The sequence below is a fragment of the Schistocerca nitens genome, chromosome 4 (assembly GCF_023898315.1).
Source record: "Schistocerca nitens isolate TAMUIC-IGC-003100 chromosome 4, iqSchNite1.1, whole genome shotgun sequence".
Taxonomy (NCBI): domain Eukaryota; kingdom Metazoa; phylum Arthropoda; class Insecta; order Orthoptera; family Acrididae; genus Schistocerca; species Schistocerca nitens.
In genome coordinates this window covers 773,519,998-773,546,174 of record NC_064617.1, presented here as the reverse complement: position 1 = coordinate 773,546,174, position 26,177 = coordinate 773,519,998, and the positions used below count along the sequence as shown (strand labels likewise).

Here is a 26,177-nt window from a genome sequence, read left to right as displayed (position 1 = left end):
ATGTATTATGTTTTGGCGTAACTCTCCCCATTCTAAAAGGATATTTTTGGCTCAGAAACGGGTGGTTCGGGCAGTAAGTGGTGTAAGTTCACGAATCTTCTGTCAACCTCTGTTCCTGAGTCTGGGTATTTTGACATTTGCCTCTCAATATATATATTCCTTACTGTCATTTCCTTTAACAATATTAGCTTATTCCCAAGAATAAGTAGCTTTCACTCAGTTAATGCTCAGCAGAAATCAAACCTGTCTTTGGATTGGACTTCCTTTACTGTTGTGCAAAAAAGGTGTGCAATACACTGCTGCATCCATTTTCAATAAGCTACCACTCAAATTCAAAAATATTAGCAGTAATCCACGCACTTTCAAATCCAAACTTAAGAGTTTCTTCATGGGCCACTCCTTCCATGCTGTTGAAGAGTTCTTTAAAAATTAAACTGATTTTTGTTGTATTGTTGGTTGCATTTACTTAAACTTTCGGATTTTTTTTCCCCCATAAACATTTTATTTTTATCTGTTATTACTTTTATGTTGTAATTTCGTGTACGGACATGTTCCATGACCTTAGAGATTTGCTCCTCAATTTGGTCATACGGAACTTGACGTGCAAATGAATAAAAATAAAATTAACAATGTGGTTTGCCTCACACAGCACCTGCTTCATTGCCGTTTTTTCTACCTGCCCCAAACTAAATTACTAATTATGTTCAGTGATCCTAGTGTTGAATGACAGTACAGTCATTCCAGCATAGACTTTCCTTCCAGCAGAGACTTTCTCACATGTACATGGTATTCGGTATATTCCTGACTTTGCGAGTGAGTTCCTTTTCTCCTTTGCCAATCTGAGACACTCTCTGATCTTCTTTGTCAGTTTATAAATAGTCTTTCGGCCCGGTTTGTGCCGATTTTGTCAGTCACTCTAGGAATGTATGTCAGAGAGGTCGTACCTGACATTTTTTTTTCTGCTGTGTCACTTCATTGAGTGTTTGATTCCGTGACTCTTCTTATGTAATTGTTGGAGTATCCACTGCTCCTCAGAATGCTTTCCAGGTGTTGCATCTTGCATCTGAGGTATTACGGCTCACATATTTGTTGTGCTCGTGTTAAGAGTGTGTTAAATGTGCTTCCATTCTGGCTCAGGTGGTGGTATATTTTGTGCAGATATCTGTCTATGTGTATCTGTTTTTGATACACACAGTGTCCCAGGTTTCCATCGCCCAATGTCCCCAGCATCTCTAGAAAGGGTAGCTGTTGGTCCTTTTCTATTCCATGGTAAATTTTATGTTGGCATGGAGACTGTTCTGTTGTCTTCGGAAGTCACCAAGCTGTTCCTCGCCATGACTCCACACAATGGAAGTATTGTCAGTGTATCCTTGCCACAGCATAGGTTTACAAGGTGCCAAGTCCAGCACCTGTGCTTTGAAATGTTCCATGAAGTGGGTCAAGAATGGTGAAACCTTCCAGCTGTTCATAGAAGTTGCCATCCACATTAAATAGCTTCTGTGGAGCCATGGTGGGTAACAACTTGGTGACTTCCTAAGACACCAGAACAGTCTTCATGCAAACACAAAATTTACCATGAAGATAAATGAAGGACCAGGAGCTACCCTTTCTGGATGTGATGGTCACAAGTGATGGTGAAAATGTGGAACACTGTGTGTAGAAAACCGACACGCATGGACCTGCACAAAAAATCAGATCACCACCCGAACCAGAAAAGAGGCATGATTAACATGCTTGTAATGGGAACAAGATGTGAGATGCAACACCTGGAAAGCAGTCTGAGGGGCAATGGGTACTCCACCAGTTACATGAGAAATACCACAGAATCACTCTATGAAGTGACACAATGGAAAAGGAAGTGTCAGGTATGGCTTTTTGGCCATTCGTCCCCAGAGTGATGGAGGGAACCAGCTGCATGTGGTGCAAACATGGTGTAAAGATTATTTATAAACTGACAAAGAAGATCAAAGAGTGTGTCAGATTGGTAAGGTAGAAGAGGGACCCACTTACAATATCGGGAATGTACTGAGTGCCATGTACACGTGGCCAAGTCTATGTTGGAATGACTGTAAGATCAGTCGACACGAGGATCACTGAACGTAAGCAGCATTGCACATTGGGTAGGTAGAGAAAATGGCCACAGTGATGCACGCGCTTTGAGAGACCAGGCACATAGTGAATTTCACTGACATGGAAGTTCTTGCTGTGGACAAAATTTATTACCCTCGCTTGTTCAGGGAAGTTATAGAAATACACAAATGAGCATAGCTTTAACAAAAAGAAGAAAGCCTCAAGATGAATGGACCCTGGATTCCTGTGCTGCAGAAAAGACCCTTGCAGGTAGCAAGGGGAGAACCGCACCAGAAATGACCACAAAAAAACTCTTGGACATTGGCACGTCAGGTACATATAATCTGTGGCTGTGATCTCGACTCCAGTCCACCACCAGCAATGGAGGGTGAAGCCTTTTCGTGCTGGTGAAACATCAGAAAAATGATCAAATGAATGTCAGCCAAAGAACCTTAGGCAGAAGCCAAGGAGCAATTTGTCAGCAAATGGCCACCAAATTCTGTTCCTGTTTTCACCACCCACCTGGCGATAAGTTACATTAATTGCTTGGGTGTCAGCATTATTTTTAGCAGATATTCCTTTCTTCACTACCTGTTAGTTTTCCATATATTTCATATTCTGACCTGTCTGCTCTCCCTACTTAGTTTTCTGCTCTTAATAACTCTTGCATAATGTTTTGTCAGTAATCTCTGACCCTACCTTCCAATTCTACTGTCAGGTTTTCAAGTCTTGTCCGGTGCAGTCCCCAACAGTCAGTCAGTCTTTCTCATCCCATCCAGTAAGTTGCCCCTGACCCAGAATTCTGGCTGATTTTTCCAGACTCTCCCAAGTTCCTAACATCTTAAGTTGTGTTTTGTTTATCTCTCTTCCTTCCCCTTAAACCCTTCTGCCAGGAGGAGTCACTGGATCCAGAAGCTTGCAAGTTTCCTTGACCTTCATAGGCGTGTGTTCTCCTGCCGCTGTACGGTGAATAGATTTTTATCATCTATCCAGTTACATTAAACCAGGAGTTGTTTGATGTGATGAACCAGCATAATTAGAATTTAATTTAGTTGATGTAGTCATTATTGTCATAGTTTATAATCTTCTTATTGCTACAATTCAGGTTTTGCTCTTATATATTATGCTTTTTGTTGAATATTGTTTTTTTTTTGCAAGTCCTACTTACGAAAATAGGGGGCCTATTCATATTAAAGCCTCTGTCTGGTGTAGTTTGAGAGTGTGAAATGCTGAAGTGCTAAGAATAATCCAAATACTCTGGAATATACAGGATGTACATAAAGTCCGGGAACACTTTCAATTATTTATTGCAGAACAACTAACCATTGTACAGATTTCATACATATTGCATTTTGAAGAGAAACTCTGAAAGCTTTTTTTTTTTACAAACATTCGATATGCGAACCGTGGGTGACCTGGCAGATGTCAATACGGTAGTCGAATTCTTGCCATACCTGTCCCAGCATGGCATCGTCGACTGTGACAGTCGCTTCCTGTATTCTCTCCCGGAGCTCTGCTGTACACGTGGTAGAGGCGGTACATACACCAGATCTTTAATGTGTCCCCACAGAAAAGTCAACACGGAGTGATACCTGGTGATTGAGGAGGCCATTTCGTGAAACAGCTGTCCCCTTCTGTAGCATGGCTGATCCATCGATGTGGCTACTCCGTGTTCAGGTACCCACAAACTTCATGATGAAAATGGGGTAGAGACCCATCCCGCTGAAAGATGGAGAGTCCGATAGCATTTGAGGCATCATCCATTGCTGCAACATGGGTGTAACACACTTGTTTTTGTCGAACTGCAACACACGGAAAGCTCGCTCCACACCTGAACTCGCCATGTTTGCGACTATTGCTGAATATCGGCTAATTACCAAACTACAGTGTGGCAGTATAGATGAAAAACACTTTCAGGGTTTCTCTTCAAAATGACATATGTATGATACTGTACAATGTTTGGCTCTTGTGCAATAACTAATTGAAGTGTTCCCTGACCATATTTACACCCTGTATTTTTTATATGAATTATAGTTTGTTTATGAGAAGTTTATTAGTCATTTATTATGTGTTATGAAAATGTCATATGAAGCTGGAAAGATATATTTCAAACTTTTGAGTACAACTTTGTTTGACTAAGTTATTAACTGAGATTTGGTATGAAAGAACATAAGTTCATTGTGGGTCTAACAACCAAGTGGAAAATTTTGGTACTTAAAATCCAGGAAAAAGTTCTTATAATACACTAAAAACTAAGGAATGTTAGAAACAATAATTTCACAAATACACACATTGCATAGCAGTAAAATCTTACGCTGTACATCACTCAAGAATAGTAATTTAGTGAGGTCATAATCAGTGCAACTCGATACATTGATTTTTCTGTATTTCATGTCTTACGTACATTTCTTTTGTGGGTGCAGACATGAATTACGTAGTAACTGTAAAAGATGTTGAATGTGATAAGTATTCTACATTTTTGTTCAGTTTACAGTATGGACTAGCTATTTAAGTGATAGACATAAAAAGTTCCATTACTATAAAACTCCTATTATTGAAATTTAAGATATGTAATGGAAAATATTTGTGGTAAACATGCTCTTTCAACAGTGAATTAAGCAAACAAATAAAAAAATTAAAAGTGTCTTCCCCAGTGTGTGTGTGTGTGTGTGTGTGTGTGTGTGTGTGTGTGTGTGTGTGTGTGTGTGTGTGTCCCCACCCCCAGGCATACATTCAGTCAGGTACTGGAAGGTTTCTTGGGAATGGCAGCCAACTATTCACGGAGTACTGCACTGAAGAGAGGTATTGATGTCTGTCGATGAGGCCTGGCACGAAATCAGCATTCCAAAACATCCCAAAGGTGTTCTTTAGGATTCAGGTCGAGACTCTGTGCAGGCCAGTCCATTACAGGGAAATTATTGTTGTGTAACCACTCTGCCACAGGCCATGCATAATGAACAGGTGCTCAATCGTGTTTAAAGATGCAATTGCCATCCCCAAATTGCTTCAACAGTGGGAAGCAAGAAGGTGCTTAAAACATCAGTTGAGGCCAGTGCTGTGATAAAGTCATGCAAAACAAAGGATGCAAGCCCTCTCCATGAAAATCACGACCACACCGTAACACCACCACCTCCAAATTTTGCTGTTGTCACCACACACGCTGACGCATGACGTTCACCAGGCATTCGTCATACCCACACCCTGCTATCGTATCGCAACATTGTGTACTGTGATTTCTCACTGTACACAATGGTTTTGCAGTGTTCAGTCATCCAATGTTTACACTTCTTACATCAAGCGAAGCGTCGTTTGGCATTTACTGGCCTGATGTGTGGCTTATGAGGAGCTGCTCGACCATGAAATCAAAGTTTTCCCACCTCCTGCCTAACTGTCATAGTACGTGCAGTGGATCCTGATGCAGTTTGGAATTCCGGTGTGATGGTGTGTCCCTTCGTGTTTACACTTCACTATCACATTGGAAACTGTGGACCTAGGGATGTATACGAGTATGGTAATCTCGCGTACAGACATATGACACAAGTGACACCCGATCAGCTGACCACATTTGAAGTCCATGAGTTCCACAGAGCACCCCCAATCTCCTCTCACAATGTCTAATGACTTTTGAGGTTGCTGATATGGAGTACTTGAAAGTAGGTGGAAGCACAATGCACCTAATACGAAAACTGTATTTTTTTTGGGGAAGGGGGGGGGGGGGTCCGGATACTTTTGGTCACATACTGTATATGCAGCCCATATACTATAGTGCCACATAGAAAGGCATGCTATCACACAATGCCCCTCACCTTTTACACGGTCATAGTTAGAATTTATGGTACCAGGTGTCACACAATGCCCCTCACCTTTTACATGGTCATAGTTAGAATTTATGGTACCAGGTTTATCTTAAGTAACTGCACAGTGCAAAAGCATAAATTCCGACATACAATTATAAAAACTTTACATTGTTGTTATGTGCCTCCTTCCACAAGGTTTTGGTTTACAGGAAAATAATAAATACTTGATTTGTAATTGTCTTTTCTTCATTTTGTGTTCCGTAATTTTTCTGTTAAAATGTCCAGTTCATCCTTAGTTTCCTTCAAATGTCAAATTATTAATTGTATTTTCAGCAAGCCCGTTAAACATGTCGTTAGAAGAAAAGATGGAGGTGGACAACCGCTCCATATATGTTGGAAATGTGAGTATTACTTCATGTCAGTACTATTAGTGATAATTCTTAAATTTTAGTTAATGAGATATCAGGCTTTCGAAATGTTTGTTTCTTGGTGTGCTTATCATTGCTGACCAAACTCACAGGCATATTTATGAACCCACACTGGCGCGAATTTGTCCTCGTTAGACCCAGACCTGTTGAAATGTCATAGTTGTTAGCCACTGGTCTTTTAGAGTGGTGGCTCTCGGATACCTGTCTGGCTGTTATCATGTCCTGAATGTTTTATCCTTAAACATTTCCACTTCGTTTTCTTTCCCCCCCACTTCATTTTCTTTTCCCCCCACTTCATTTTCTTTTCCCCCCACTTCTTTTTCTTTTTTCCCCCCCACTTCTTTTTCTTCCCCCCCACTTCTTTTTCTTTTTTCCCCCCACTTCTTTTTCTTTTTCCCCCCACTTCTTTTTCCCCCCACTTCTTTTTCTTCCCCCCCCACTTTTTCTTTTCCCCCCACTTCTTTTTCTCCCCCCACTTCTTTTTCTCCCCCCACTTCTTTTTCTCCCCCCCACTTCTTTTTCTCCCCCCACTTCTTTTTCTCCCCCACTTCTTTTTCCCCCCCACTTCTTTTTCTCACCCCCCACTTCTTTTTCTCCCCCCCCACTTCTTTTTCTCCCCCCAACTTTTTTCTCCCCCACTTCTTTTTATCCCCCCCCACTTCTTTTTCTCCCCCCCCACTTCTTTTTCTCCCCCCCAATTCTTTTCCTCCCCCCCACTTATTTTTCTCCACCCGACTTACTTTTCTCCCCCCACTTATTTTTCTCCCCCCACTTATTTTTCTCCCCCCCCACTTATTTTTCTCCCCCCCACTTATTTTTCTCCCCCCCACTTATTTTTCTCCCCCCCACTTATTTTTCTCTCCCCCACTTATTTTTCTCTCCCCCACTTATTTTTCTCTCCCCCACTTATTTTTCTCTCCCCCACTTCTTTTTCTCTCCCCCACTTCTTTTTCTCTCCCCCACTTCTTTTTCTCTCCCCCACTTCTTTTTCTCTCTCCCCCACTTCTTTTTCTCTCTCCCCCACTTCTTTTTCTCTCCCCCCCACTTCTTTTTCTCTCCCCCCCACTTCTTTTTCTCTCCCCCCCACTTCTTTTTCTCTCCCCCCCACTTCTTTTTCTCTCCCCCCCACTTCTTTTTCTCTCCCCCCCACTTCTTTTTCTCTCCCCCCCCACTTCTTTTTCTCTCCCCCCACACCACTTCCTTTTCTTCCCCATCCCCACACCACTTCCTTTTCTCCCCCCCCCACCACTTCCTTTTCTTCCCCCCACCACTTCCTTTTCTTCCCCCCACCACTTCCTTTTCTTCCCCCCACACCACACCACACCACTTCTTTTTCTCCCCCACACCCCCCCACTTCTTTTTCTCCCCCACACCCCCCCACTTCTTTTTCTCCCCCACACCCCCCCACTTCTTTTTCTCCCCCCACTTCCTTACCCCCCCACCTCTTCCTTCCCCCCCACACACCACTTCCTTCCCCCCACTTCCTCCCACCCCCACCTCTTCCTTCCCCCCCACACACCACTTCCTTCCCCCCCACTTCCTCCCACCCCCACCTCTTCCTTCCCCCCCCACACACCACTTCCTTCCCCCCCACACACCACTTCCTTCCCCCCCACTTCCTCCCACCCCACACCACTTCCTCCCCCCCACACCACTTCCTTCCCCCCCACACTACTTCATTCCCCCAACCCCACACCACTTCCTTCCGCCCCTACACCACTTCCTTCCCCCCACCCACCCCACTTCATTCCCCCGCCCCCTACACCACTTCCTTCCCCCCCTACACCACTTCCTTCCCCCCCTACACCACTTCCTTCCCCCCCTACACCACTTCCTTCCCCCCCCCCCTACACCACTTCCTTCCCCCCCCCCCCCTACACCACTTCCTTCCCCCCCCCCTACACCACTTCCTTCCCCCCCTCCTACACCACTTCCTTCCCCCCACACCACTTCCTTCCCCCCACACCACCTCCTCCCCCCCACAACTTCCTCCTCCCCCCCACAACTTCCTCCTCCCCCCCACAACTTCCTTCTCCCCCCCACAACTTCCTTCTCCCCCACACCACTTCCTTTTTTCCCCCCACACTACTTCCTTTACTCCCCCCCCCACAACACTTCCTTTTCTCCCCCCCCACCACACTATTTCCTTTACTCCCCCCACACCCCTTCCTTTTCTCCCCCCACACACTACTTCCTTTTCACCCCACCCCAACTTCAATTTCTCCCCCCCCCACACCCCTTCCTTTTCTCCCCCCCACACACTACTTCCTTTTCACCCCACCCCAACTTCAATTTCTCCCCCCCCACACCCCTTCCTTTTCTCCCCCCACACACTACTTCCTTTTCACCCCTCCCCACGACCCCAACTTCAATTTCTCCTCCCACCCCAACTTCAATTTCTCCCCACCCACAACTTCAATTTCTCCCCCCCCACAACTTCAATTTCTCCCCCCACCACCACAACTTCAATTTCTCCCCCCCACCACCACCACAACTTCAATTTTTCTCCCCCCCCCGACCACAACTTCAATTTTTCTCCCCTCCCCCCCCCCGACCACAACTTCAATTTTTCTTCCCCCCCGACCACAACTTCAATTTTTCTCCCCCCCCCCACACCACAACTTCAATTTTTCTCCCCCCCACACCACAACTTCAATTTTTCTCCCCCCCCCATCACCACAACTTCAATTTTTCTCCCCCCCACCACCACAACTTCAATTTTTCTCCCCCCCACCACCACAACTTCAATTTTTCTCCCCACCACCACCACCACCACAACTTCAATTTTTCTCCCCACCACCACCACCACAACTTCAATTTTTCTCCCCACCACCACCACCACCACCACCACCACCACCACCACCACCACCACCACCACAACTTCAATTTTTCTCCCCACCACCACCACCACCACCACAACTTCAATTTTTCTCCCCACCACCACCACCACCACCACCACCACCACCACCACAACTTCAATTTTTCTCCCCACCACCACCACCACCACCACCACCACCACCACAACTTCATTTTTTCTCGCCCCCCCCACCACCACAACTTCAATTTTTCCCCCACCCCCCACCACCACAACTTCAATTTTTCCCCCACCCCCCACCACCACAACTTCAATTTTTCCCCCACCCCCCACCACCACAACTTCAATTTTTCTCCCCCCACCACCACAACTTCAATTTTTCTCCCCCCACCACCACAACTTCAATTTTTCTCCCCCCACCACCACAACTACAATTTTTCTCCCCCACCCCCCACCCCAACTTCAATTTTTCTCCCCCCCCCCCAACACAACTTCAATTTTTCTCCCACCCCACCACAACTTCAATTTTTCTCCTCCCCCCACACCACAACTTCAATTTTTCTCCCCCCCCACCACCACAACTTCAATTTTTCTCCCCCCCACCACCACAACTTCAATTTTTCTCCCCCCCCACCACAACTTCAATTTTTCTCCCCCCCCACCACAACTTCAATTTTTCTCCCCCCCCCACCACCCCAACTTCAATTTTTCTCCCCCCCCCCACCCCAACTTCAATCCCCCCCACCCCAACTTCATTTTCTCCCCCCCCCCCACCCCCATCCCCCACCCCAACTGCTTGTCTAAACTATTTATCACCCATGTTTCACTTCCATACATGGCTACACTCCATACAAATACTTTCAGAAACGACTTCCTGACACTTAAGTCAATACTAGATGTTAACAAATTTCTCTTCTTCAGAAACGCTTTCCTTGCCATAGCCAGTCTACATTTTATATCCAGTTATTTTGATCCCCAAATAGCAAAACTCTTTTACTACTTTCAGTGTCTCATTTCCTAATCTAATTCCCTCAGCATCACCAGACTTAATTCGACTGCATTCCATTATCCTCATTTTGCTTTTGTTGATGTTCATCTTATAACCTCCTTTCAAGACGCTGTCCGTTGCGTTCAACTGCTCTTCCAAGTTCTTTGCTGTCTCTGACAGAATTACAATGTCATCAGCGAACCTCAAAGTTTTTATTTCTTCTCCATGGATTTTAATACCTACTCTGAACTTTTCTTTTGTTTCCTTTACTGCTTGATCAATATACAAATTGAATAGCATCGGGGAGAGGCTACAACCCTGTCTCACTCCCTTCCCAACCACTGCTTCCCTTTCATGTCCTTTCTGTACAAATTGTAAATAGCCTTTCGCTCCCTGTATTTTACCCCTGCCACCTTCGGAATTTCAAAGAGTATTCCAGTCAATATTGTCAAAAGCTTTCTCTAAGACTACAAATGTTAGAAACATAGGTTTTGTCTTTTCTTAATCTTTCTTCTAAGATAAGTCGTAGGGTCAGTATTGCCTCACATGTTCCAACATTTCTACGGAATCCAAACTGATCTTCTATGAGGTCGGCTTCTACCCATTTTTCATTCGTCTGTAAAGAATTCGCGTTAATATTTTGCAGCTGTGGCTTATTAAACTGATTGATCGGTAATTTTCACATCGGTCAACACCTGCTTTCTTTGGGATTGGAATTATTACATTCTTCTTGAAGTCTGAGGGAATTTCGCCTGTCTCATACATCTTGCTCACCAGATGGTAGAGTTTTGTCAGGACTGGCTCTCCCAAGGCCATCAGTAGTTCTAATGGAATGTTGTCTACACCCTGGGCCTTGTTTCGACTTAGGTCTTTCAGTGCTCTGTCAAACTCCTCACGCAGTATCGTATCTCCCATTTCATCTTCATATACCTCCTCTTCCATTTCCATAATATTGTCCTCAAGAACATCACCCCTGTATAGACCCTCTATATACTCCTTCCACCTTTCTGCTTCCCCTTCTTTTCTTAGAACTGGGTTTCCATCTGAGCTCTTGATATTCATGCAAGTGGCTCTCTTTTCTCCAAAGGTCTCTTTAATTTTCCTGTAGGCAGTATCTATCTTACCCCTCATGAGATACGCCTCTACATCCTTACATTTCTCCTCTAGCCATCCTTGCTTAGCCATTTTGCATTTCCTGTCAATTTCATTTTTGATACGTTTGTATTCCTTTTTGCCTGCTTCATGTACTGAATTATTTTTATTTTCTCCTTTCATCAATTAAATTCAGTATCTCTTTGATTACCCAAGGATTTCTACTAGCCCTCGTCTTTTTACCTACTTGATCCTCTGCTGCCTTCACTATTTCATTCCTCAAAGCTACCTATTCTTCTTGTACTGTATTTCTTTCCCCCATTCCTGTGAATTGTTCCCTTATGCTCTTACTGAAACTCTGTACAACTTCTGGTTTAGTCAGTTTATCCAGGTCCCATCTCCTTAAATTCCCACCTTTTTGCAGTTTCTTCAATTTTAATCTGCAGTTCATAACCAATAGATTGTGGTCAGAGTCCACATCTGCCCCTGGAAATGTCTTACAATTGTTCCTGGAAATGTCTTACAATTTAAAACCTGGTTCCTAAATCTCTGCCTTACCATTACATAATCTATCTGAAACCTTCCACTATCTCCAGGCGACTTCCATGTATACAACCTTCTTTCATGGTTCTTGAACCAAGTGTTAGCTGTGATTAAATTATGCTCTGTGCAAAATTCTACCAGGCGGCTTCCTCTTGCATTTCTTAGCCCCAATCCATATTAACCTCCTTCTCTTCCTTTTCCTACTGTCGAATTCCAGTCACCCATGACTATTAAATTTTCGTCTCCCTTCACTACCTGAATAATTTCTTTTATCTGAACATACATTTCTTCAATTTCTTCATCATTTGCAGAGCTAGTTGGCATATAAACCTGTACTACTGTAGTAGGCGTGGGCTTCGTATCTATCTTGGCTACAACAGTGCATTCACTATGATGTTTGTAGTAGCTTACCTGCACTCCTATTTTTTTATTCATTATTAAACCTACTCCTGCATTACCCCTATTTGATTTTGTATTTAGAACCCTGTATTCACCTGACAAAAAGTCTTCTTCCTCCTGCCACCGAACTTCACTAATTCCCACTATATCTAACTTTAACCTATCCATTTCACTTTTTAATTTTCTAACCTACCTGCCCGATTAAGGGATCTGACATTCCACGCTCCGATCCGTAGAACGCCAGTTTTCTTTCTCCTGATAACGACGTCCTCCTGAGTAGTCTTCGCCCGGAGATCCGAATTAGGGACTATTTTACCTCCGGAATATTTTACCCAAGAGGACGCCGTCATCATTTAATCATACAGTATAGCTGCATGCCCTTGAGAAAAATTACTGCTGTAATTTCCCCTTGCTTTCAACTGTTCGCAGTACCAAAACAGCAAGGCCGTTTTGGTTAGTGTTACAGGACCAGATCAGGCAATCATCCAGACTGTTGCCCCTGCAGCTACTGAGAAGGCTGCTGCCCCTCTTCAGGAACCACACGTTTGTCTGGCCTCTCAACAGATACCCCTCCGTTCTGGTTGCACCTACGGTATGGCTATCTGTATCGTTGAGGCCCTCAAGCCTCCCCACCAATGGCAAGGTCCAAGGTTCTTCTCTAAAACTTAGAGCCGTGCTCCTTGGACTATCAGTTTGAACTTACTTGAATGCCAGATACAGGCTCAGATTCCCCACAGCTCTGGCGTCTTCTGCTTGCTGCAAACTCTTCTCCGAAGATTCTATATTTTGAAGAAGGTGGAAATTCATCTACTATTCCAAAATCCTATTATCTAGTCCAAATAAAGACACTCTCAAAATTCAGTTGCTGTTGACATATTCTATATTCAAAATTCAATACACCATTTCACTGGCACATTAAACAGTAAGCCCACAATTTCTTAGGGAATTTGCAGACGACTGAATTCAACCAAATTAAAGAACATTTTTATCTCAATGATACAATACTAATATACATGTCCGTCTGCTCGAGACCAAGTCACTATTTAATAATAATTTTTTTTTTTCTTCCGTTGTCTCTCCACAACACAAAACAATCACCAATGTTTTTCGTGCATGAAATTCGTCCACGAAATTCTGGGCCAGAAGTTTTTCTTTTCTCTTTGCTGCAACCAAGCGCGTCACTTGTTGGCCCGGTTTTGCTCTTCTTTCTCAGTTGGCCTGCACAAATAACGTTCTGCGGCAGTGTGTATCTGTTTATGCTACAACCCACTACAAAATAACGTGTGTGTTCGAAGCAGCTGGAACACAAGTGTCTCCAGACTTTCGTAAAATTCTGGGGGCACTACAGGTGTCCTGAAGAATATGAAGTGCGCAAGTTTTTAATGGAGCTGGAGTCCTTACAAGATTGTGAAAATGTTGTATTCAAACAATGGATGCAGACTGATCGACCTTCACTGGAGACATGAATGAAGATGACCAAAGAATTTGTTTATCTCATGCAAAAATTTCAAAACTTAACACATCATCGTCATGTATCAAAATCTCAGAGTCACTACTTCAAATCAAGTAAAGAAACCCTCCATGATACTACATGCATCATCATAGTGGATTTTGCAGAGAACTATACCTGTTTGCTTCAGGATGCTGCACAAGGATTTCATTGGCAGAACATTAAAGTCAAACTTCATCATTTTGTGGTGTATTTTAAAACAGATGGCTGCATTAAGTCAATTTCATTGTGTTGTAAAAGTGACTGTTTGCAGCATGATACAAACACATTCTGTGTTTTCCAGAAAACTTCTCTCACTTGTATACTGGAAAAATTACCACACATCCAGCATGTTCTACACAATATAAAAACTTTAAGAACTTCATAAAATTTGTGCCATCACAAACAAGGTCATGGAGTAACTGCAGAATGGAATTTTTTTGCCACTAGTCATGGCAAAAATGCATGTGATGGAGTTGGTGGTACTATTAAATGTTTAGCAACAAGAGCAAGTTTACAGCATCCATATGATAGTCACATTTTAAGTCCAAAAGATCTGTTTACATTTGCCAAAACTCATGTTCCAGGAATAGAAACCTTTTGTTAAAACAGAGGAGATAACATATTCACAAACATGTTACAAAAATGATATGAGATTGGTTCTACCATTCCTGGGACAAGAGTGAATCATTTGTTTCAAACCACTGAATGAAAAAAAGTTGCCGATAAAGCATGTTTCATCACCCACTAAATTCATTCAAGTTCCTCTTGGAATTCAAAACCACTGCCTCTAACACAATTAAAGAAGAAACATTTGTCGCAGCTATCTACAATAACCAGTGGTGGCTTGGAAAAATTCTAAAGATAAGTGAAGAACACAGAGATGCAAAAGTCAAGTTCATGTGTCCAAGTGGCCCTTCCTCAAGTTATTCATGGCCACTTCACACTGATGTTTGCTGGATTCCTTATGAAAACATTTTAATGACTTTGCCTGCTCCTAGTGAAAGCACAAGTACTGGTCGTTTATATACTTTTGAATCAGACATAATATTGTCCATTGAAAACTTATCTGAAAGAATGAATGCTTTTTAGAATTTTATGAATGTGTTTTATGAGAACTGATCATTTGTGACCACTAGGTAAGAGTCACAAAATGAAACATGTATATTATTATTTATGTTCTTTCTGTTTTAAATGATTAAACAGAACAAACACCCTTCTGATTTTTTATGTTGTTATGTATGATAGTAGGAATTCTTTGAGATAAAATTTAAAATGGTGAAGCTTGTGATTTTGATGAAAGAAATTCATGAAGTTTGTAAAAAAAATTGAAAAATGACTTTAATTACAGATTAGTACATATTTGTATGTACAGTTGCAGCATTTTTATAGTTTAGTCATATAGTTGGTCCTTTTATCTTTCTAATAACATCAAATTGTATAAAATAGATTTATAAATAAGGGAGTTATAGTAGTTAAAAACTTTCAACCTACCTTTCGTACTGACGCCAGATGGAGGAAATGCTAGACATTTCAAAATGGCCCCCTGACTACAGTTTTGATCTAAAAAAAATTATTTTATCGCTTTCTATTTATTTACTTTATTACACCAAATTTTTACAAATATCTGTGACATGATGGCAATGAGTTTTCTTTATTTTGGGCGATTTTAAATGAAATGAACCAATGTGTGTTTTGGTTTTGTTAGTGTTGTGTGTGATCATCAGTGCCATGTTCTTTGCTTTACCACAGTGCAACAACATATTAATGAATATTACTTAGGTAAGTTGGTATAGTAGATAAAGATTTATTATAAAATCATATCATTATAAAGTCAAGAAGCTATTGTTGGCACTAAGATGGCATTGTCTGAAAATATTGCTGTAAAATGTAAATATCGATATACAATGTATTATATACATACATTATTTGAAAATATTATTGCATTTTATAGTACATTATATTTCATAATTTAAGGTTGACTATGGAGCAACTGCCGAGGAGTTAGAGCAGCATTTTCATGGCTGTGGCTCAATTAACAGAGTAACAATACTGTGCAATAAGTTTGATGGACATCCCAAAGGATTTGCGTACATAGAATTTGCTGAACGTGAATCGGTACAAACTGCAATGGCAATGGATGAATCTCTCTTTAGAGGACGGCAGATAAAAGTAAGCATTCCACTTATTTACTGTTGTATAAAACTAGATGGCTATTAAGATGATAAATACAATTTCATAAATTGTGATTGTCATTCGTTAATGTACTGTAAGATAATTTTTATTTTCATGGTCATAGCCTTATACTTTAGTAAGGCCATGTAAGCAGGAGATCCCGGGTTCGAATCTCGGTCAGGGCACACATTTTCAGCTGTCCACATTGAGGTATATCAACAACACCTGTCGGCAGCTGAGGGTTTCAGTTAGTCATCATTTATTCCAGGGAAAAGTTGCACGGTCATCTACAGTATCTGTTCTTTCGAGAACAGTTACTGTCTTCATAAACATTTTATGGACGGTCACCTACAGTGTTGGTTCACACAATTATTCTCTATCTTATATGCTTCTTTGAAGAGACCTACTTCTTTTTTAGGTTATTTCTGAAATCAATGAAGATATTTTAAATCTGTTTTGCAACTCCGAGAAAATGGTTTTTTTTTATTTTTAAATAAAAGAACAGCAGTGGTCGTAATGAAACACACATCATTTGGCTTGCTTTCTCCAACTAAAAACAGTTTGTTAAGAGAGATGTTGATGTTAGTACTTCAGATTTTTCCTCATACCAATAAACACTATCTTTTTCCACATTTGCGCTATTCTTTCTTGTACCGTAGCTACAAAGACAGATTGTCAACTTACATCTTGACTTAACTTTGAGATCTCAAAATTTGTCTGGGAGAAATGCTAAAACTTGTTTGGAAATATGGGAAATATCAGGAAATTTCACTTGAGGAAACTTGTGGCAAGCTTTCTTTTTTTCCTACATTTTGTGCATAGTGTTATTAATATTATTTTGTAACACAGAAATTTCATATACCAGTAAAGCCATCAACCAGGCCACATTGTGCAACTTTGTATAGCCATAAACTGACACACACACACACACACACACACACACACACACACACAATCCACAATCCACATTCTTATCTCTATAATGGAAACTATTTTTTGTCCAAAAATGTGCACAGTAGTATCGACTACATAAAAAAGTCACTTCTACTATTTTTTACATTTTTTATTGTTTGAAGTGAAGGTCGGTAGACTCGTGGCGTACTGAAAAATGTTTAATTTGGGTTTCTATAATATCAGGGAAATTACTAACTGTCTCCTCGCCAGGTGAGAAAATACAGAATAGTTTAATTTAATTTCATGGGTATCGCTTTGGCAACATAAGAAAAAATGTAGTAAAGCAAAATCTGTAACATTTATAAATTTGGAGATTGATGGTCGTTACTATGAAATGAAAGCAGAAATGCCAAACTAAACAATTATTTTTTAACGAAGGAAGCTTTTTATACTGACATCTGACATCTCTTGCATTAATATCACAGTTTTGGACGTAACAATGAATTTTTGCCATATTCCGGTGAAATACGTAGAAATTACATTAATCGTAGCCCGACTCTGGAGCGAAAGAAAAAAGTATTCATAGTCATATCAGTAATTTCAATTGGCAATAATAATGTCACAATTAAACAAATTCCTAAAAGAAATAAAATTTCAGTTCATTTGAACAAAATGGGAGAAAATAAAGTGTCTGATAGCGTGAGGTGCTGTCGGAAAGTTGCACGACTAAAGAAGAGAAAGAAAAGATGAGCATGCATTCTTATATAGAACAAAATACAGATGATAATGCTATGCCGCTCTCACTATTCTGGGCGTACATATTCGCTGACTTGCAGTGCAGTTCATTGACTCAGTGGTTAAATTATATCTTTAACTCTTGATATTTTGATAGGAAAGGAAAATAGTATGATATTACGTCGTGGGCAGGGCACAATATCACTCTGGTCAGCACAACAGAATGCCATGCTAAGGGGCCCGGGTTCGATTCCTGGCTGGGTTGTAGATTTTCTCCACTCAGGGACTGGGTGTTTTGTTGCATTCATCATCATCATCATCATCTCATCCCAGACGTGCAAGTCGCTGAAGTGGCGTCAACTAAAAAGACTTCCACCAGGTGACTGGTCTACCTGACTGGAGTCTCGAGCCACACTACATTTCATTTTCATCACTCATTTGTTATCATAGCCTCAAAAAGTCTTGCTCTCGACTTTTCAAGGGTATTGACTGGTGTCAGTTAAATGCAGACTTTCATAAATCCCCATAAAAAATATACCCAGTGGTGTTAAATCAGGTGAGATGGGAAGCCAAAGCCTCTTTCAGGGACCATTGCACCCAACTTACTTGTGCCGGATCACTCTATTCCAATGTCAGCTGACTACCAGAGTGGAATTCAGCAGAGCAGCATTCTGTTGAAACAACAGCTTTAAGTGTACGTGGAGGAGAACATCTTCCCACAGTGTGGACAGTTTCTCTTGTAATAGTCTATTTCATTTTGGAAATACAGTATAATGAGAATCCAATCCCAGACATTCATTGAAAAACTTTACTGGTGATCGTACTTTTTAATGTAACGGGGACTTTCACAAGCCCACTGGTATTACGGAAGTGAAATACTGCTTCCCTAGTAAAAATAGCCTCATCTGTAAAATGGGTGAAGTAGGGGAGAGGGGAGGCATTTTTGTGTGAAACATTGTTTCTTGTCAAATTTGTTGATTGTAGGTCAAAGGAAGTACCCTATAGATTTTGATGAGTTAATTTACGATTATCAAAATGCGTGACATAAATGGTCATGTCTTTCAATTGCATTGGTATAGAAGTTTAAAATTTTTCATTCCATCAAGGTACTGTAGACCTTGATATGTGCTATAAATTTCAAAATGGTACATCCACCTGTTCCTGAGAAAAAGGGATCTTAACAGTTGGTCAGAAGAACATACAGGGAAAGTGATCCTATAAGATTTCTGTTTCTGCCAGTTAAGGTATGAAACCCTAAAAATACTAAACTTGGTGGTATTTGTATTGTAATAACTTTCAAAATATTGGTCATATCAGTGAGACCTTCCAACAAGCAATTGCAGTGTTAAATTTGCTATCCAATGGTGTACTTGAACTTGGTGCTGCTCTACTGCTTCTGTTAATTTATGTACATTCTAATAGAGATTTTTTTTTTTTTTAATTTAGTTTCACATTGCAGTAATGTCCTTTTGGCCAAGGCAGCCATTGTTGGCATGTATTATTAATTAAAATCACATGTACAAAGATTTCAACTGGAAAAAGAATGATAGAAAGAAAAATTGAGCATATCAAGAAGTGATATGATGATTAAAATGATGTGAGAAAGGAATAGGAATAAAAAATAGGTTTCATTAATTGAATAAAAATAATGATCAGTCATTTTGATAAAAATTTGAAATACCTGACAAGATTTGAACCCATAACCTTCTACATGTGAAGGCCTTACTCTATCTGTTACACCACACAGTCAGTCAGTACAATGCTCCTTGTTTAATACTGTTGAACATCACATAAAACTCCATTTTTTTGGTCGATTTCTTGCAAATGCAGCCCCACCAGGGTAAATGGCTGCAGGATGTGATACCTGGGATCTTAACTTACATCTCTCTATAGATGCTTTCAAAAAGTTAATCCTTGCTGGGACCTTCCCTTGTTAGTCAGGTATACTGACCTGACCATCATGCTGTCTCTCCTCCTCCTACTCCTCTTATTCTTCCTCCTCCTCTTTTTAACTATATTTTTTGAGAAGAGAGCCAGTAAAGATTAGTTTCCATACTAGATGAGACAATATCAAGCGAGTTAACTTGCCTCCTCTTGCCTCCTCTGCTTCTCAATACAGAAACAGTGGTAACTGGAATTACATAATTCTTGTTTGTTTTAGAATATTTAGTTGTAGTAAACTAATCTGGTCACAAAAATTACAGAATTTTTTATATACCATTACCCTTTATTTTAGAATGAATTATTTTAAGCAAAGTTGTGTAATTTTTGAGCAATCTACAGCACATCAGAATTTTAATATACTAAAACTTAACCGAAAACATGAGCCAGAACCTTTTGTAAGTGATGTAATCAATATTTTTATCTTACGAGAATGAAACAAAAATTTAACCTATATGTTCCTGGTTCCACACTGCAAGTTACCTTTGTGCCAAGAAAACAATCTGTGGGTCTACTTACATACTTATACACCAGTAGAGGCATGTCCACGAGTTCAAATATGCCTTAACACTTCGTAGACAGGCCAATTAGCAGAACACTGGGCCTGGGAAACTAGCTGTTTATACCGTTATTTAAACCATTACTAGCATGTGCGTAATAGACGTATCTTCCTGGGTGATGCTTAGTCACAAGGGAAATGCTCCTGTGTGGCCGGACAGTGAGACTTTGGGAGGTGGGGATGATTGGAGACACAAAGCATGTTTGTGTGTAAGGGTTGGAGGGCAAGTACGGTCTTTGAAGACCTTAGTGAAACCCATGATATATTTAATTGCAGATGTGACAGCGGTGGGTCGCTGAGCTGTATCGAAGGAACTTCTTGTTATGGAATGGGTGACAGTTGTCGAAGTGGAGGTATTGCTAGTAGTTATTAGGCTTGATATGGACGGAGTTACTGATGTAGCCATATTTGAGGTGTAGGTCAACATCGAGGAAGGTGGAATGTGCTCTAGGCTGTCATTGAACAGATGGGCACTGTTAAGCAGAGAGATGGGTGAAGGAGGAAGAAATGGATAGTGAGACAGAAGAGGAGGTGGTGGACAGAGAGAGGGGTGAGAAAGAGGTAGGCGAGAAGAAGGGGGGACGAGATGTGTTCAGTATATGTGACATACGTGGCCCAAAGCTGCATTTGCAGCTGCTCACTGGTGATCTCCACTGAACTTCACAATTGCTGAGGTTGCAATTTACATGACTGCAAGTTTTCACAACAAAACATTTATCCGAAGTAGGTTGTTGAAGTTTTATTTGCTGTTGCACATTAGCGAATGCCCCTAAGCTCTATAGTACGCTGTGGTGACTTGTGCAAATTTTTACGAGAATGCTTCAATTTAGTGGCTTACAGCCTTCTGACTTAGTGTAATAATAATAATAATAATAACAAAGTTTGATATATTAATTTTGTGTGTCAAAATTGAACTGTTTAAATATATTTAAATTTTATAATTAATTATTTAACATAGTTAGGAGTAAAAAGAAAGGAATTGGTGGGAATCAAACTTGGGCCACCAATTTGCAAGTCTGCATTTAGCTGCTGCACCATTGCGAGCACAACCGCTCAAAAATAAGTTAAACACTGCGCGTAAATCTGTAGAGGGTTTTACATTTTCCTACACTCAACATGAGCAACACATTCCAGGAATTTGAAACTGCCGTCTACCTCCTCCTACTCATGTGTTGGAGCCAAATCGGCAAGTCCCATCCAATGCCCTCATGTTAGATTTCCATTTGGAGAAAATCTACCTAACTCTTTAAATCTCAATTTTTCCAACAGAGGTCTACTGGAAAATTGCATTTTCAGCAGATCATCTACAAGAAACTTTCATACTAAATGAAGATGGGATTTTGCTATGTTAAATTTATTGATTCACTGCTAGTTTCTGTTTTTAGGCCATTCTCAAGTGGTGGTATGGTTCAGCAGTAGAAAACTGTGCCTTGGATATTGAAAGCCAGTGTCATTAAATTTGTTTTTCTATTAATTTTGGTCCATAAATACTAACTTGTCAGTTTGCCTGTTTTACATTTGTGAAGGTATTATTATTCATTTTTATGCACAAATGCTGTCTTGTTGGTTTGACTGCATTGCTAACTAAAACGAATTATAATACCTTCATACATGTCAAACAGTCAAACTAACAGAACAGTATTTATGACCAAAATGAATCAGGAAAAAACTCTATTAAAAAATAAAATTAATACAACAAAAGTGGAAAATGCCACCTCCATTTAATAAATTCATTGCTGTGGTACACAGTGTGAGAAAAGCTTTCAGGCTAAATTTGTGTGTAACTCATTTAGTGCTTTTTTATTTTATTTGTTTATTTTTTTTTTTTTATACTGTCTATAGCCATTTGGCTTACAGGGTAGAAATCATAACTAAATTAAATATATTAATTTTACATAAATAAATAGAACTGTTTAAATATATTTAAATTTTTAAATAATTGTGTGTCATGAGGGATAGAATAAAATGGAAAAAAAATTATATGCTGGTAGCAGTGGGATTCATATGCTGGTAGCAGCGGGAATCAAACCAGATCCAATGGATTTGCAGTCAGTAAGCCTGACTACTTGCCCACAGAACCAGTACAGCAGCTGCTTCTCGAAAATGCCTCATACTCTATGCTTGCACAATAAATTACACATAATTTCAAAGAAAAATATTGATCTGGTGCTGTGTGCAACTTAGCATTCAGAGTGACACCACATGAGAGCATGCACAGTTGAAAACAATTGTGTCCCTTCTCTGAGTCAAGTGTAGCACAGCTGACCATCTTTCTGGCTCCCAACGTTGATTTCTAGTTATCTTGGAGAGAGTGCTACAAAATATGATTTCGTCCATTTCATTTGCATACCATCCTACATCTGAAGAGAAATAGTGTAATTTTAGTGCGATTTCCGTCTCACATTCAAATAGAAGTGGCATAATTTTAGTTGATATTTACCGTGTGCTGTAGCATGTTGGCCCATGATAACAGGCTGCCACTGATAATGTGTGATCTCTCTCGTAGGTATTTAAATTCATTGTCACTTCCTAAGAACTGCGTTATGCAGTACACAGCCCTAATGGGATATATTTTATTAGAGGCGATCGATTTCGGTCTGTGGTCAGATCATCATAGGGACTAAAAACCATTTCAGCCATGCATTTATGTAATTGGGATAACAGTTGAACACATGTATATTTTTCCATCATTGACTTCAGCTGTAGATATCTAACATTGTCCATTTGTTGATAAATTCTATGAGGCTAAATGGACATATTTTTATGTATACACATCAAATATCAGTGAGAAACAGTGTACTACTGATAATTATTCCAACTACGCAAACGCATAGCTGAGACAGTTTTTAGACCCGATGATGGTCCGATCCTAGACTGAAATCGATCGTCTGTAATAAAATCTATCATTACAGCCGCGTATTGCATAATGCAGTTCTTAACATTCATTAAAGCTGTGCAGCACCAACTCCATAAAATATTTCATTGTTGATTGGGACATAAACTAAAAAGACCTTAAACCTAAAAATACAAGTAAATCTCACTATGTTCTTTTCATAATCTTCCCATTTAATTTTAGTACATTATTGTACAAAAACATCAGAAATATCAGATAAATAGACATTAAATTCCACTGGGCAACAAAAATCCAAGCGACTATTTCTAAATTGGCAACAAATAAATCTGTCACATGAATGTTCCACAAGTTCAGCTGAAGCTGAAGATCAGTTTTTCCCAAATAAATTGATTGCAGATGTCATCTGACAATGGAGATGTCAGCTAATATAGTAATATATAGCGCCTCACAAAAACTTCCTGTTTTCATGCTTGATCTGTGAGCGGTGTTTGACGGGCTGTCCACTGGACCCCCTTACCAGTAAATTTGTTCATGATGACCACATAAAATCAAAGTTAAATATCTCTAGTATTCTTGAGAATATTTTCTTTTCAGTGTTTCTCTCTTGCAATTCAGGTACAGTCTCTGATGATTTTGAATACAACGCCATGCAGATTCCTTTTGCTCTCCATCTATGGTCAGTAGTCAAGAAACATTTTGCATTAATTTAAAACACTTAACCAGAAAATTTGTCAACAGCTTCTAACTCCTCAACTAGTGTCTAAATATGAATTACTGTTCATCAATGTCGAAGGGAATTCTTGAATAAAAGTAGTGTTCGTAATTTTCTGGTACGAGAACGGATCTCTGCTGTTACTTGCCTGACATGAAGTCAGCAGCTGTTTTCTCTGACATGAAGACGAGATTGTATTAAGTGGTGTAAATTAACAAATCAAAGCCAGTAATAAATGGTATTCAGAATAAAATGAAATGTGACCCGTAATGGTTCGTCCAGTTCTCCACAAAAAGAATATATCTCTTTTCCACATGTAGATTCTCTGTATCGAAATTTGCTACTATTTTGGTTTTGGTTTGTACATCTACTTCATCAAAGGATGATAGGAGTGAGAAATCTTCTAATAAATAGCACAAATGACGATTAAATTTTATTATAGCTGTTTTTGAAATCGTGGAATGTTTCCTTTCATATATTTCATATCTTTTAAGAAGGTTAGACCCAAATCAGACGCTTTTAAATATCCCCTGCACTGATGCCATGGGTTGAAATAAACATTTAACAATGAAGAGAGATATTTCTCATTGCATTTTTATTTTCAATGTATAATTCATGTTGTGATCTCAGAAACATTTTTAAGCAATAAATTGCTCTAGCCATACATCTTGTCTGATGCATTCCTCCAAGAGACTACATTTTCAATTTTTTTCCTGCTGTCTCCTCCCATAAATATTATGCAGAACTCTCAGAGTTCCTGGTAATCACATCTCACATTTGTTTTATTTAATTCTCTTTCATAAAAGTCTGACTCACTGATAATTTAATCAACGATCTTTTTGCTAGTGTGAAAATTACTGACCTTTATTTTTCCAGTTTTCCGTCAAATTTTGAACAAATGTCATGACTGCTTATTACACCATGTACTTTACCTTCAAACATCCTTTTCAAAATAAGTGCTTACATGTGCTAACGACATGGGAAATACATTAATTCCCTGTCCAATTTGTGTTAAAGTAAGATGTGTGCCCCAATAAGACAGTCAGTGTTAGAGGCAGTTGTATCGCAGCAAAGAACTTGAACATTGTCTTCAATACCCCAGTACTTTAATGCATTCCAAACAGGGTTCACTTGCTCTTTACCACAACCATTCTATAATTTTGGAAGGCCAATGAGCTGTTCACTGTCCCCAAATGAAACAATGTTGTGAAGCCTTTCTTCTCTTGTGTCCTTGAAATTTAATACTGGCAACAGTTTACCGTTCCAGTAAACAAAAAGAGGTGTACATCATTCATGAAAGATGACTTTATTGTTTCAGCTGTTTTCTTCTGTCTGAGTGGCCGAGCGGTTCTAGTCGCTTCAGTCTGGAACCGCGCGACCGCTACATTCAGAGGTTCGAATCCTGCCTCGGGCATGGATGTGTATGATGTCCTTAGGTTAGTTAGGTTTCCGTGGTTCTAAGTTCTAGGGGACTGATGACCTAAGATGTTAAGTCCCGTAGTGCTCAGAGCCATTTTTTTTTTTTTTTTCCTTCTGTCTGAGTCTATAAAGAGAAGTTTTATTAATACAGAGCTCTTCAGTATTGTGACAAAGAGCCTCTACTGTTACTTGAAAAATATATATAGAATCTGTTACTGAGCTGGCATCTATCCAAGGCAGCCAATAATTTTTCTATAATAAAATCTTGCTACCTCGCCTTGCAGTATCATCAAAATGCCTGAACTTGAAATTACCTTATCTGATTCTTCAGATAATGAAGTAGTAAGTTTAGCAGATGCAGAAGTAGATATTGTGCACTTTTGTTTCTTTTGCCTTTTCTCTTCTTCCACTTTTTTCTGCATCCACTTCTTTTCTTTAGCAGCAAGTATTCAGTCTACTCCTGCAATGTAACCTTTGTGCCTGGACTGGCTCTGTCGAAGCACAAGTCTTCTGTCTTCTTCCAACTTGATTGTTTGTAGAGAATCGGCATGTGAGATTTCAGGTAGGTTATCCAGATTATTTATAAACCTCTTGTCAAGGTGCTTCACTCCCCCATCCGCAGTATTTTCCACTCCAAGTGCAAGTTCGTATGTTTTTGTGAACAATGTTGACTAGCTCTTGGCAGACTTCTCACTTTCTTTCAAAATATAATGCACTTGTGATCCACAAGGTTAGCACTTTCACTAATGGTTAATTTTATTTCCCATATGTTAAAAAATAGAACTCCCAGCACGTGCCTATTTGATGCTAATTTGGGTCCACCTATTGGGAGTTTAAGACCCCAGTTAAAAACACTGCCTAATTGAGGTGACACTTCATATAGCAACTAAAAAATATGTGCAACACAATTGGTAACAAGCAACTAACAGTACAGCATGTGCACATACTGATAACCTGAGATGATGATAGCACGACATCAGCGAACAGTGTGAAAGATTGTGTTCAAGTGAGGTTGCACTCCAGTCAGCATGGGTTTAAGTGCTTTGATCACAACAAAATATTGTTGAGACATGATTTAATCATTCCAACAGTATTAGAGGGTGAGCACTCAAAAATACTAAAGTTAGAAAATAAGGAACACATTAATACTCTTTTGAGACTTAATGACTAATGGTCCAATGTTGGGGACACTTATCTATTATTTTCGAAGTAACAATATCACATAACAGCAACAGGGAGCGGTGGCTGGGATGCTGTTCACGTGCTG

The 26,177-nt window shown here is 40.0% G+C and overlaps 1 protein-coding gene across 1 annotated transcript in view; it reads left to right on the top strand.

Moving 5' to 3' along the window:
* Positions 1-26,177, top strand: part of LOC126253113 (polyadenylate-binding protein 2) — a 94,640-nt gene that overhangs the window by 50,293 nt on the left and 18,170 nt on the right. The window contains exons 4-5 of the mRNA XM_049954225.1: positions 6,201-6,268; positions 15,599-15,793. Of these exons, the coding sequence (XP_049810182.1) occupies positions 6,201-6,268; positions 15,599-15,793 (263 nt within the window). The remainder of the gene's footprint in view (positions 1-6,200; positions 6,269-15,598; positions 15,794-26,177) is intronic.